Here is a 15,088-nt window from a genome sequence, read left to right as displayed (position 1 = left end):
GGGAAGGGAAGGAAAGTAAGCAAGATATGTGCCTCCTCTAAGATCCATGCAATGTCCTGAACTTAATTATTTCAACTGCAGGACTGAAAAATCCAGCCACTGCAAAACCAGTACATTTGGGGAGTGTTGTGGAACAGCCAACACATGGCAAAACTGAGCTGCGAATCTGCCTGGGTTCTCCTGACAGTTCTGGACCCACCACATGGATTCCCTCTTCCAGTGTTTGGGGTTCTACCTTGGCCTGCACTCATCAGGGAGCTGGCACAACAAAGAACAAGACTATTTTCAAGAGAAGTTGGACTAATGTGTTCATATGTATTTTTAGTGTTTTGGAGGAGAAAAGACAATATACCACTTAACTGTCTCTAACAATCTCAATAAAAAGGACAGGCTTGATAGGACTGATTTCCTATAAAACTATGTTGTCCAACATTTGTAGCATATTTTTGTCCTTCAATGCTTAAGCAGCTTCTCCACCACTTGCCTCTGACTGACATGATGCTAATGAACAGTTAAACCAGCTCATTGTACAAGTACAAGCAGTCTTCCTAGTTACAGGAATTTCCAGAATATCTCCAGTTTTATTAGAAAATGGCATCAGTACTTGCGCTGACCTTAGGATCATCTTTGTTTTAGGGTGAGACTTGAGATGGTGGTAATTTGCAAACACAGCAAACTCAACTGATATAATGCAATCACCTACAGTATTTAAATCTGGTTTAGTCACTAGACTAAACAGTGTATCATGATAGCCCTCAACCAACCACATTTACACATAATCTTTCAGAAAAGACAACGCTAACAGCATCACTTCCATTCTCTCCAAGGGGCCAATACCACTACTAAGCTCCCTTAGTACTTGAAGAGCCTCAGTTTCTTATGCAACATTTGCTGTTTTCCCATCTCCTGCATATTCTTTCTTTCCAGCTCAGTCATTTTGACACCAAACTCAGACAGGGCACTGCTGACTCAGTTGAGAATGACGACTTTTTGGCTGTCAAACACTCAAGAGAAGATGACCCAATTTTGACTAAAACTTACTCTTTTCAGTTTTTACTCAATGCTGAAGTTACAGCTCTTTTGAAATATCAAGCTACATATACCCAGCTTGCAACATCCTTTTTCTGACCAGGATATGTGATCAAGACAAAACACTGGTCTCTCCTAGCCATTTGTTTCCTTTCTTACACTTAATCCCATATATAACAACTCAGAAAGGATATGAGATTTTTGTTTTAAAAACACACAGTCTAGTGGTCAGGTAGTATCTTACGTATTTTTACACAGTACTTCCAAGATGCCTCCCCAGGTAAATGGATCTATAAACATGTTTCCTTTTCTTTCCACACTGCAGAATAATCAACACATACACTCTGTTCTGCTAATTTAGACTTTATAGCTCTGCATTACGACTAATAGAACAAGGGAACAGTCTCTCTCAAAAAAGGTTATAATCAGTAATTTTAGGATTGTACCATTGATTTACTCAGGTCTCAGCAACACGAAGTCTGATCAAAGAATTTTCAGCTACATGCTCATGTCACTCTGAAACCAAGCATTGATTTTAAGTGTACTATATACAGGTGCATACAAACCACTGACAATATTACATTCTTTGTAGAGATGTAATGGCATCCAGACTATGGCAGGAGAAAGGGCAAATGAGCACATCCAAAATATTAAAGTACTTGCTGTAGTTTCACCTACTGTAAAGAGGCAGGATCATCACAGGTCTTCTCTAGCTAAAAGTCTCACAAGCCTTAAGTTACTCTGCATGAGACTCATATCTTCAACCCCAACAGTTTATTGAGGCAGGGGAAAAGTATTCCTGTATAATTCGTATCTGCAGCTAAGCTCCTGGAAATCCTTCTGCTCAAAGCAGAAGGCTCCATAAATAACAAATTTATTCCTAGTTCGTAAGTGACTTCTATTTCCAAAGAACTAATTCCTCAGATTCTATCCCTTATACAAAAAGTGTTCTCTTTCCAGACCAGGAAATCTTACCTGCTGGGTTTTTCTAAACTCTTCAAGTAATTTTAAGGCCATATCATAATCTTTTAGTAAGTGGTATGCAATGGCATATCCAATCCAGGAAGCACGTTGTGTGGGGCGCAGTTGAAGCAGCTGGTATCTTGTCTCCTTCAGTAAAAGAAAAGCAATTTTAAAAGAAGAATTTTTAACCAGTTACTACAAATTTATCATGATTTAACATCAAGACAGCTAATATTTTAAAAGAACTTTTAAAAGCCCTAGGCAACCTTTGAAATTCTAACAGCATGGGAAAAAGCAGCACATTTGTGTTTGATAAAATTTGGAGGTTGCATTCTAAATACCCAAGTCATAAAACAAAGCATAAAATCTATTTGTGGAGACGTGGAAGGTTTCATTTTCAAGAGCACCTCCTAAGGGCCTAAATTATTCCCAAAGATAGAGCTTTGAAATCTCAGCAAGTCCCCTCCACCAGAAAGCAGGAGCTCACTACCACAGAAAGAGTGGCACTCACTTTCCTATGCACAAGGTCCTCACACACTACCGCAACACTTCTCAGAACTTCTTCCCAAGTCAAATCATATACTTGGGTCAGTGATTCTATTATCCTTTTGCATTAGCAAATTCATAGGAATTAACATCCTTAGTAAGGAAACCAACTAATGCCAAGCCCACAGTCCAGTCCTCTACTTCACAAGAAACATATGAATCAGTTCAGTCATTTTGAAACTACTCACTGATTTTTGGACAAATTTTAAGGCTTTATTTATAACAATAATCATCACTGGGATTCCAGAATCAGTCATCATGGGGCAAGTTACCCACACACTAACAAGAAACGTGATAGTGTATTTCTTACCAAAAACACCTTCAGCATTTGCACCCAAAAACACCATTTGTAGGGTTCACAATTGCTTCTTAAGTAGTTCTACTTGCTAATATAAGTGTTGTTCCCTTTTTCTAAACAATAGGTTAAAACATTTTTGAAACAGAAAGAGTAGCACCAGAAATACTACCAATAAAAGGCTTCACAGTGGAATAGAACAAGAAAAGGCTAACAGCAGTAAGTGTGAATTCAAAGAGAATACCTACCCTATATCCTTCTAAATCCCTCATCTGAATCTGCAACAGAGAGAGATCTCTCAAGATCTGTAGATTATCTTTATCTAGTTTGAGCGCATTCCGGTAACATTTGATGGCTTCGTCATATTTCTTATCTGAACGCTGCAGAAGACCATAGACATGCCAGCCTAATGCAGGTTAAGGAAGATACATTCACAATTTTCACATAGTAACTGCAGTGCACTTATGTTACAGGACAAACAACTTGACATCTTCCTTGAATCAGTAGATCAGTATATCTACTAAATCTACTAGAAGATCAGTACCTTTACAAATGAAGATGGATTACTGCAGCCAGACTTTACTAACACAGTGTAAAATATTAAATGCTTCCAAATATTTCTTTTAATGAGATTTTACTGCTCAAGTCACATTCAGAACCCCCTGAGCATTATTATACAAATTAAATTATCCAAACTCCAGACTTTATGAGTTAGTCACAGATTTATTATTTAAAACATGCTACCATAATTACAGTAGGAATTCTTACTCATAGAAGTGTTTAATTCTAACAATGGAATTTGTGTATGATTTCTACTTTTCCTCTCATGCCTGTCTGTAACCTCAATTAGACTCCAGATTTTACAGTAAGGAAAAAACAGTGCTCCACTTGATTCATTGACAAAATGAAAACCTAGCATTTTGTGGATCAGAAGTCTTTGTGACAATCTCAGCACCTTAGATTTCTGTCAATAGTGTGCCACAGCAGAATGATCAGGTTTTGTACTACAAAGGATACAGACGTGACTCTTCACATCATTACGAAGTCCTTTACGAACAAATTCATACGCTTCCTCCTTCTTCCCTAAGCAGTTCAAGGTCAGTCCTTTCATTGCAAGTGTCTCTGTAAGAAGGATCAGATACTTACATTTCTGACTTCCCATATGCCAGCTTCACAGTGCAGATAACCTTTGTAGTTGTTACACAGTGAAGCCCCCCATTAAAATATAAATTTAGATCAGGACAGCAGCCTAGCACAAGTGAAGACTATTACACAGAAGCATTTTCTTTCTTGAAACTGGTCTTAAAAAGACCACTTTTAATCACATCATACAGATGTGATGAACACAGACAACACAAACCCTTATTAATTAAAAAATACACTTAGCTGGCTTCAAAGGAGTTAACAATAAGCTAAAGCAAACTTAGAGAGTTCCTTAATGTGTATTTAAATTCCAGATGCAAAGACCGAGGGAAAAAAGGCTATGTCACACCACAAGAAATAAATCTCTGTCACAGTAAGTTACCCTGTTAACAGATTTCTTACAAAACATTAGTTAAGCGAAGCATATTTACTGCTACCATATTGGGAGTGTAAGAGACCTCAACGGAGTAACATTTTAATCAACATTCTGAGAGGCACAATATTTCAAACAGTACATTGGTATGACTACTGTTCTCCCTCTTCCCTGTTCTTCAAGGCACACAGTAGACAAGCAAGTTGCATGTAATGCATGCACTATGCCTGAAAGCTGCTCCAGATTCTTATTTTAGTCTTTTTTTTTTGTTAAATAAGAGGCCACTTGTTGTGGTCCCTGCCAGAAGATTAGTCACTTTTTTCATCATAATGCTCTGGTTTTCCTCCAACTACAACCTCTTCCCCAGTATTAATGGCAACAGACCATGATCTCAAGGTCAGCTGTAACAGCAGTCTGAAGTTTTATTGCTAGACCCATTTAATGCTTTTTCTGTACAGTACACCTATAAGTGAATGATGACCTAAAATTAGTCAAGGGGTTTTTTTTGTTGTTTTTTCAGTTGTCCTACATCCACACAGTAAGAAGAGAGAAAGCCAGATTGATACCTTTCAAATAATATTAAGATGTTTGAAAATGAGTATCTGCACTGTGGGAATGGGAGCAAGTTAATCCTGCCTTCTCACACCACCAGGGAGGAAACTGCCCAGCCACACCAATCCATCTGCTTTGCCACCTTCTCACTAAACTTTTGAAACTCCTTGTCTCTGAGGGTAAGTGTGACAAGTGCAACTTTCCATCAGATCATTTCACTGGCTTAGTTCTGCTTCAGCTGTTCATTTCAGGCTTTACTCCCAAGCTTCAAAGCCATTAGTGGCTCAAAGCCCATGTAGTATATGGATTGCCAAGGCAGCTAGCTGTCCTGGAAAAGTTTAAGAGGCAGCAAGAGCAGAAAAGACAGACCTTTATACTGGGATGTCATAAAAACAGAAGCCCTAGTAGAGAAAAATGCATTAGGTCAGAGCTGAACAAACCACTTTAGGTTTAAAGCAACAATAAACCCACTTTTATCTCTAGGGAAGTAACGAATACAAAGAAACAGCAGACGTGGATGGAAGCATGAAAAGGATTAATCAAACATTTTGACAAGATTTGACAACATCAAATAGGAAAATAATTTTACCCAGTGACACAGTGCATGCACACTCAGTGTTAGGTTGCTTCAACAGTTAAAAAAAATTCACTGTATCAGAAGGGAAGACTGAATAATGTAACAGAAACCTGTAATACAGTAAGACTAGAGTATCCTATTGAGGATGTAAATAGAATTTAACAGGATGTAAATAGAAGCAATATTCTGCTGCCCTGTTTCCTACAATATTTATCAGAGCAGGATCACCAGATTCTGTCTTCAGCTACAAGTATTAACAGCAGCAGTATTACACTTAACTCTGCTCCCTTTAAGCAGCAACTTGGTATGCACTATAGAAAATTTAAGACTATGAACTTGATAAAAAAAAACCAGATTTTTAATTTATTGGCAGAACACGTTCATCTAATATTCAAAAAGAGGCTGGGCTTGCTTTAAATAGGAATGTAAGAAAAACCCAAACTAGCATTCTGACCCAGAAACCTAGAAAGGCAAGTTGGAAGCTTCACTGAAGTGCTGCTTCCACCATATATTTTCATCTTCAACATCCCACTGCACAAGAGTGTTTGACTGAGACAGAATGGAAACCTGATCTGAATGCACAGAGACTGAATATACAAAGTAATTACTCAGTCATAACAGAATCACACTCCACAACAGGCTCTTTCTTTTCTTTCCCAATAATATGATATAGACTAATAATACATTTAAGCTCTTGACAGGAAACAAAAAGAAATCTTAAGTCTGCAGTTACCTCCATGTTCAGCGAATTTTGGATTAGAAAGGATCATCTTGCAGAACTTGAGTCCATTTTTGTACTGTTTTTGTTCGTAACATTTCTGTAAAAGAGGTGAAATAAAATCACTGAAATGCATTTAAAACCACAGTACCTTAACATACTATTAAATGTATGTCATTCATCCAGCAAGGTATGGTGATCAGATCACTAACAAACTCTAGGCAAATATTCATATTAAATTGTCTCTTCTCAGCATTCAGAACGTGCAACAAATACTCTACCTCATGATCTACTTTTTCATAAAAAAGTAATTCCTTTTCAACAGAAATAGGAAAGGAAAATAGCAATATCTACTTCAATTCAGATATTCTTAAAATAAAAAGCAGAAATAGAAATCTTGACTCAACAGGACTTTTAAGGAAAATTAATCTCAGAGTCTAGACACTTCTTTCAAAATCCCATTTCCCTGGCCTAGTGACTTCCCAGAACAAGACATCTCAACACACAAGACTTTCCTAGGTGCTAATACAGACTTTTGGAAAGAACAGAAACTATGAAGTAGGATAGACTTATCATAAGCTCAGAAATTGATACAGAGGTATCAGGGTGAGACAATTTACCTTGATATTAAAAACATAAAACATCTAATTTCTACCTGGAATAGCACAGCTAAGGGCTACTTATAGATTTACTTAGAATATAATTTACCTAATTACTAGGTAATCTGGCAAACAGTGTGGTTCAACTGTGGAAACACATGGAAGAAACAAAATGTGAACATGGGTCCGTTTTCTTCTTTAGGAAGGCATTACCTAAATCACTAAGGTTTTAATAATTTAAATCAACTACTGATCACTACAGTGGATCATTAAAACAAAACTGTTTAAGCCAGTTAAAGGCATGCTGCACCAGTAAGCAAGAAAGTGATTTGAGGTCACTTAAGCTTTTTAACTGTAGGAAAACCACCAAACCAGGCTTAACTTGGCACCGTTTTTGGTTAGTAAAGACTACTGTCCTGTTGTAATCTCCTGCTTCTCAGGAGAAGATATGTCATTTCAGTTATGTGCTTGAGTGCTTCAGCAATCTCTCACTGATCATTCCAACTCCATCAATCTTCCAGGACAAAGGCAAAATCTATGTTAAATTAACAGGGAAATCGTTACTCCTTTGCAATCAAAACAGACCATCCCATTACTTCACAGAGCAAAAGCAATACAGAAACATACCTATTCTCACTTTGGGGTAATTGGCTAAGGTAGCAAAACAAGTGTCCTCCCCCAGTCTGTGAGGAAAGACTTAATTGCAGACAGATTTTAGGCTCTTGTTGCCTGAAACTCGAGACACTTGCAGTTAACCAAGACTAAGTGCAGATTAAATCATAGAATAATTTAGGTCAGCAGGAACTCTTGGAGGTCACCAAAATCAACTCTCAAAACAAAAGAGAGCTAACCTTGATGTTAGGTCAGGTTGATCTGCTGGACTGACTTCTGGCAGGATGGCCAGAGAGTTCCCATCAGAAGCAAACAGTTATACTATAGGAATTCACATTTAAGCAACAGCAACAGAAAACCTCTGAGATTTATTTTCTTTTAACTGAGAACTAGTTTCAACGCCTTTTACCAAAAATAACCTAGGTTGTGGCCAAATTTGGAGTCTCATCTAGGGGAAGGCAAAATTCTCCTATTCATCTACTTTCTTTGTTAACTTACTATGCTAAGTATAATTTTTAAAGAATCCTAGGAAAATACCAACAATGTGCTAAGTATGCTTTCTAAACTTATTCAAGTACGCCTAAAAAAGTAGCAATAGTGAACATTCACTCACAGTTCTACAACTCTTGCAATGTTGAGTGAGACTCCAAATATATAGCAGTACTTAACCAGAGGCTATTTGAGTCAAGTGAGCACTTAAAATAGATTAACTACCAGAGAAAATCAGATCCATTATCCTTGTTTGGACATTTTTATCCTATAGAGTTCAGTCTAGGGCCTAGAGTAAGAACTGAAGATAATTAGAGACAAATGTGATTTTTGGAGGGCAGACAAGATCACATTTTCTAAAGCCTAACAGATGAATGGGAGAGAGAAATTAATGCATTCCACACCAAGAAGAAATGTAAATTCAATATACAGTTTTTTGGCTTGCTGATAACACAACCAGCATCCTTAGTTTAGGTTAAAAGATCTCAGAGCCCCAAGTCCAAACTTTAATCCAGTACTGCCAAGTCCACCACTAAACCACGTCCCTAAGTGCCACATCTACACATCTTTTAAGTATCTCTAGGGTTGGTGATCCAACCGCTTCCCTTGGCAGCCTCTTCCAATGCTGGACAACCCTTTCAAATGAAGAAATGTTTCCTCATATCAAATTTAAATCTTCCCTGGTGCAACTTGAGGCAATTTCCTCTTATCCTGAAGCTTCTAGGAGAAAACTGTTTAAAACAGTTAAAGGCATGCTGTATCAGGAGCAGAGACAGGAGAAAAGACCAACCCCTTTGTTACTACAGCCTCCTTTCAGGAGTAACTATCAGGTAGTTGTAACACAGATGGACGTTTAAGAGCTGGAAATAGTTGGAAAGACTGATGCCTCTGTATGTGTTTTCAAGTTTTTTACTTATCAGGACAAATGTGGCTGAAATGCATTCACAAGAATCTGTCCCACTGCATTAACTCTTTGGTATACTAAAAGCTCAAGTTAATTTGCTGAGCTTTTTTTTAACTGTCTTATCTGTAGTGCATAATGTGATGCTCCCCCCATCAGCCCTTTATGGCAATCATTTCCTGCTAAAGCTAAAACCAAATCATGAATGTTTATATGCTTAAAACCTCAATGGGAAATTGTGGCAAGGCCAAAATGTTATCCAGAACTTCTGCTACAAGATATTCCTGGAAGAACAGTCTGGCAAAACCTCATTTATTCCCTTTTTCAACACTAACTCAATTATATAATCTGCTTGTAAACTGCCATACAATTAATCTACATACCACTTTGTGTACTTTCAGATAAGTATCAAGTGCCTCCACACAGATGTCACACTGCCACTTCATCTGAGAAGTAACTGTAAAGGTAAAAAATCCTACCAACAAGGATGCAACAATGAAAAATAAGAAAAGGCTTGATTCCTGCATTACAATGCCTTGCTGCATCTACTTAGGAAAATGCCATTAATAAATTCTACTTTTTTTGTGTTATGTCATTTTTTTAAAGACCTAAAATCCCTTCCACTACTAAATATAAACAGACTCAAGGATCTGAATCATGAGCATTACTTGTAAAAGAGAAGGACTTGGCATATCACTACTCAATCACATATGTCATTTATATCTTACTTATGTTTAACTATTTACAATGACATCAGGTCAGCAAAGGGATGATTTTACAAACTACACCTCCCTAGAAATAGCATCTGCTGCTTTGAAAAAGGCTCACCATTGAGAGAAAGTTACATTTTCACATACATAGTTAATACACAATACAGGCAATTTTATGGCTGAAGAACATCCCATTACCTCAGACATTAGCACTCGAAGAAGTCGCCTTAAGAAAAATTATCTCTACAGGTGACTAGAAGAGACACTGCAGCTGCAGCAACCAATTCCCTTCCTCACTCCAGGGCCCCAGTGCCACTGAAGGCATTCAAGTGATGTATTATTTCACAAAGCATTTTTATGTGAAGACTAGATAAAGAGTAGTACCACAGGACAGCTACTGCATCAAACCAAATAGTGTTAAACACAGCAATAAGGCTTCCCTGATCAGCTTAAATGTTTTAATAATTTAAAGTTACTTAAGATGGCCTGTGACTGTAACAAAGCTGCAGTGAAGTTCAATCCAAACTGTACACTGACCCATCTGATGGTGATGTAAGCCCCTTGTGTAAAGGGGGCTTGTAAGAAAGACGGGAACAACTTTTTAGCAGGGCCTCTTGTGATAAGACTAAGAGGTAATGCTTTATTGCTAAAAGATCAGTTCAGACTAGACATAAGGAAGACATCTTTTATGATTATAGTGGCAAAACACTGGAATAGGTTGCCCACAGAGGTGACAGATGACCCCTTCCTGGAAACATTCAAGGGGTTCTGAGCCACCAGATCTAGTTTATGATGTCACTCCTACAGAGGGGAGGGGAAGAGGGTTGGACTACATGGCCTTTAAAGGTCTCTACCAATCCAATCCAATTCCATGTGCAACTTCTTTAACAAAAATACCATAATTTAAAAATTGGTTCTGCTGTCTCTCAACAAGACCTTATCAAACAAAATCTACACCAACATTTTAATATTATTCTCTAATCCTACTTCTACAGCCCACATTCTGTTAAGACAGGTCTGCACACCAAAAGGCTGCCTTGCCAGAAACATGATGGAGCACCAGAATCACCAATAAGACAAATAAGTATTTTAAATCAATTAAACAATTTTAACACTGTTGCTTAAATACAGTTTCAAGTTTTATTAGAAGAACAAATGAAAGAAACATCAGGTTGGAAAAGACCTCTATAATTGCCAAATCCAGCAGTCACATTCTCATTGAACCATGTCCCTAAGTGCCATATTTACATGACCTTGTAAATACACCCAGGGTTGGTGGCTCAACCACTTCACAGAACAGCATGTTTCAGTACTTAACCACCTTTTCTGTGTGAAAGTTTTTCCTCATATCCAATCTAAACCTTCCCTGATGCAACTTGAGGCCATTTCTTCTTGTTCTGTTGCTTGTTGCCTGGGAGAATATACTGACTCCGACCTCACTACCACCTCTTCAGGTAGTTGTAGCATGTGATAAAGTCTCCCTTGAGCCACTAGACAACCACAGCTCCCTTGGCCACTCCTCAATACGACTTCCTTAAGACATCATTTATTTTAGTCTTCCCTGTTACTCTACTTCCATATAGTCCTGCCTGCAGACCTCTCAGCACTCAACAGTTTCATTCTTCTTGCCAGGTAAAGTCTTGGCACCTGTTGCCAAGATTTTGGTGTAGAAATCAGGATTTTTGGGAATACCTAGGATTCATTAAAAAAAAAAAATACTCATGTTCTCAATGCTCTGTAACAGTGATGGAAGTGCTGCTTAAAGAAAGAAATGAAGGACTAAACGTGAAACAGCGGAGCCTAGGGAAAAAGGACAAGGATAACACATCAAGCCTTATGGAAAAACTGTTAGAAATCAGTTATGCTGGAAATCTCCCCCAGTCACGATGGTGATCAAGTTCAATAGTAAAAAACCCTCCTAGTTATCAATGACACAGACCTTTTCCTGGGAGCTATCTGACAAGTACTTTGGGGCTGATCAAATTACTGATACACATTTCTGACCAAAACCAGACATAACCGATACAGGAACATCAGCACGCTGTCAGTATTCTTAATTGGCCTTTAACACTTGGACCTGTTAAAAAGCCTTGTTGCTTTACTGCACATCTATAAAATAATGTCATCAGCATAAAACAGACAATCTATTTTCTACAGCAGCTGAAAAAATTATTTGTCAAGTACCTTAGTCAGATTTTAGGCAACACTCAGTAGCTACTGTTTCTAAGCTAATAAATAATTATTAAATTATTCACCAGTTTGATAGCAAGGTTTGTCCATCTTGTTTGAAGGAGTTCAGCATCTGTGTCAGAAAAGCTCCTCATACTACAAACTATATGGATATTTTCAATACTGATACACAGAAAGAAAGCACTGTGATACCACTGAAGCTCAGAGACAGACTAGAAACCTATCCATGAGTTTTCCAAACAGCATCCCTCTATCCCTCTCGCCACATTGACTTCAGTTAATGGATATTTTAGAGAATGAAAAAAACGGGTCAGCTGGAAGGGGCTTCAGGTCATGGAGGCCAAGAAAGACATTAATGCCCTCTCAAGCATCTTAAATTTCTAGTCCCAGGGCAACCATTCCAGAGTATCATGTTTTTCTACCCGTTCTCCATACCCTACCACAATTTTATATATGCATGGCCACCCCATGTCTGCTATTACTCTGCTGGTAAGAGCAGTTAACCTCAACATCTGAAATAAAAAGAGGAAGACAACCTAGATATATCCTTTGCTTGCTTCAACTGTCAAAATGGACAGGCCACATCATTCTTCCCCAGACCTGGGGACTTAGCAACACGGAACAGTGCTGAGTCAGAACACAGACAATGGTGTACAACAGAACAAGCAGCCAGTACTACATGGTGGCAATATTTTGATCAATGTATTAATGTCACAGTAATATCTAAGCTTTCACAATCATGATACTCTGTATACAACAACAGTGTTTTTGTCCCTTAACCAGATTTTCACAATTATTCAAGTTCAAATCACCAGAAGACAAAACTTCAAACATAATGCAGCTGGTAGTAACAGTTGTAATCACTGCTGATTGTATTATTATTGGCAGAATAAAATTGATATTGTAGTATGGGAAAGAGCATGCATGTTAAGAGAATGTTTTTCCACCATTTATTGTCATAGAGCTCTTTAACAGCCCTATAAACTACACCTCTTTTAAAAGGGGAAGTTATTATCAATAAACTTGCCTTAAATTAAGGCCTAGTGTAATTTCATGCTGTGCACACACACTCAATACAATCTGAACTCCCAGAATATCCTTTGCTTCAAAAGGGCAGAAACAAGGAAACAGAGTAGAAAGAGCTCCTGCTGACATGTACTTTGCATTTGTAACTTTTACACTGCTTGACTCAATACAGTTCTCTTCTGTTTATAAATGTGTGTGAGCCTGCAAAGCAAAAACCATAACAGCAACCCTAGAAATGAGACAAGCCATAGCCATGACAAACGTTTTCCAGTAGTTTTCAATCTGCACTTTGTGCAGAAGTACTGAAGAGACCAATCTGCCACATCTCTTGGGATGAAATGCAATTTGCTTAGCAAGAACTCAGACTAGGTAGGTGGCTTCACAACCTAGTGGAACTGCATCTGAGAGCACCTAAGTAAATGAAACCATGAACACCAGCACTGTTTTGTGGGATCTGATACAAAATTCAGTAAAAATAAACATCAGGCTTTAAAAGTTACAAATTTTTTTAGGCATCTTCAAGCAAGTTCAAGACAATTACTAATGCAAGCCTTCAATTTAATCTCAACATTCCATACTTGACAACACAGTGATTCAGCCAAAAATTACATGAATCACAGCAGATCAGAGCTGAGATCAGACACACCTGGAACAGGCCACTAGGGCTAAGACACAAGTGCTGGATGAAGACAGAGAGCCTTATGAGTAAGACAAGCTCTACTGCAGTTCTCACCTGAATATTCTCCGCCTCCAGTTATTTGTGCCTCACCAACACTTCAAGTAAAAGGGTTTACCTTCACTCATAAAAAGAGTAAAGAAGGTCCCCACCACACACCCCTCAAAGTGTCCAGCTTTTTTATATGGCTAATAATCATCCAGCAAAGGCCTCCACAGTATAACTACATTTTGTTAATAACTATTTGGAGCCTGCTACTTTGCAGCCACTGTTTTTGCCAGAATCAAAAGGAATCATGATAGCTTGAAGATAGGCAAGTACCTACTTAACTTCTGAATCTTCTGTGAAGTTCTTTCTCCCTCTAGAAGGTAATTTCATACTCCTCCTTCTGAGAAGGCTTGGGGGAAGAACCAGGAGAAAGAGCAAAGAACACTGCACTGCAAACGTAGACTTGCAGTGTACTTGGGCAGCAGCATAACAGCAAATTCCTTTTCCCAGGATTCACCAGTTTGCAGTGTATAGGGGAAACTATCTTAACAAAACTTCAAATACCTCTAAAAATCTCAAACCTTGGGGTAATCCATCTCACAGCCCATACGAGGTCTGTATTGAATTAGGACTTCCAAGTCTTACATTCATTTACAACCAATTTTACTTGTTATGATTCAACTTGCTCCAAAAACATGGAAGCTTTCAGGTGGCCTTCACTTTTTGTGCCACAAATAGTTTAGAACTAAACTCTTCCTGCTAGTCATGCTTGTTCTGTTCCACATAAACAGCCAAATAAAAAAAAATTCCAGCATAAAACACAAAGGGACTAAACTCTGAAAAATTATCATTTTTTAAAATAAAAGTATGAATAAAAGTCCAGAATGAAGAAACAACCCACAGCATTCCACAGAAGCCTGCTTTCTGAGCCTTGCATGATAACCTTCACAAACTCTTTTTGCAAAATTAAATCAAAAATATCTGTTTGGGATAAGATTTCCTCCAAATGAGACTCCTTCAAATCACTGACAAAGGTGAAGTGTGACTTTCCCTTATGAAAGTCTTACTGACACAGTTACCATTAGCCTGGCCTCTATCCTCCAAAATTCTGTAATTTCAGTCGTTTGCAGCTGGCCAGGGAGCCTCACCACCTCATTTCAAAGTCCGTATGGAGGGAACCGCCTACACTCTTCCTAGGTAGCCTGTCCTCAGCAGCACAAGCAACAACCACACCAAGAATCAGTCTTAAGTTACACCAGAAGATTTTAAGTGACTGCTCCAAACTCCTGTCTTTAAAATGAATGGATCTTTAATGTTAAAGACTTCAAACTTCCAGTGGTGGATTAATAACGGCTACCTCAGCTGTGGTATTTATCTCATTTGGGAGGCCCTAATTAGCATAACAACATTTATCCCAATTACTGAGTTTAATAGTTCAGTAACTCCCCCCCCCATCATTCTTACAAGACTGACTAGTTGCAAGCTTATACACCATTATTACTTCATTACATAAAATTTTAAAAAAAGCTTTCAGAATTCTATGCATAAGAATTAATTGAATTAAATCCTACAAACACCTGTATATCTATATTTTATCAAAGAATAAATCTCTTAAAGTAATTGAAGAAGTTGGAGAACAAAAGGGACATTACAGAGAAGCTGAACAAGTCCTCAAACAGGGCACTTTAATTTCTAACATTT

At 38.0% G+C, this 15,088-nt stretch overlaps 1 protein-coding gene across 1 annotated transcript in view; it reads right to left on the bottom strand.

The window, feature by feature from the left end:
• NAA16 (N-alpha-acetyltransferase 16, NatA auxiliary subunit) overlaps nucleotides 1-15,088 on the bottom strand; it is a 63,046-nt gene that overhangs the window by 44,286 nt on the left and 3,672 nt on the right. Inside the window, exons 2-5 of the mRNA XM_088068519.1 lie at nucleotides 6,212-6,296; nucleotides 3,851-3,955; nucleotides 3,082-3,239; nucleotides 2,005-2,139 (exon numbers count right to left, since the gene is read on the bottom strand). Of these exons, the coding sequence (XP_087924645.1) occupies nucleotides 2,005-2,139; nucleotides 3,082-3,239; nucleotides 3,851-3,955; nucleotides 6,212-6,296 (483 nt within the window). The remainder of the gene's footprint in view (nucleotides 1-2,004; nucleotides 2,140-3,081; nucleotides 3,240-3,850; nucleotides 3,956-6,211; nucleotides 6,297-15,088) is intronic.

The sequence above is a fragment of the Pseudopodoces humilis genome, chromosome 2, assembly GCF_049639895.1.
Source record: "Pseudopodoces humilis isolate 2021_Gansu_Grassland_sample_001 chromosome 2, ASM4963989v1, whole genome shotgun sequence".
NCBI classification, from domain to species: domain Eukaryota; kingdom Metazoa; phylum Chordata; class Aves; order Passeriformes; family Paridae; genus Pseudopodoces; species Pseudopodoces humilis.
Note: the sequence above shows the minus strand (reverse complement) of the source record. Positions and strands in the feature narration are given on the sequence as shown.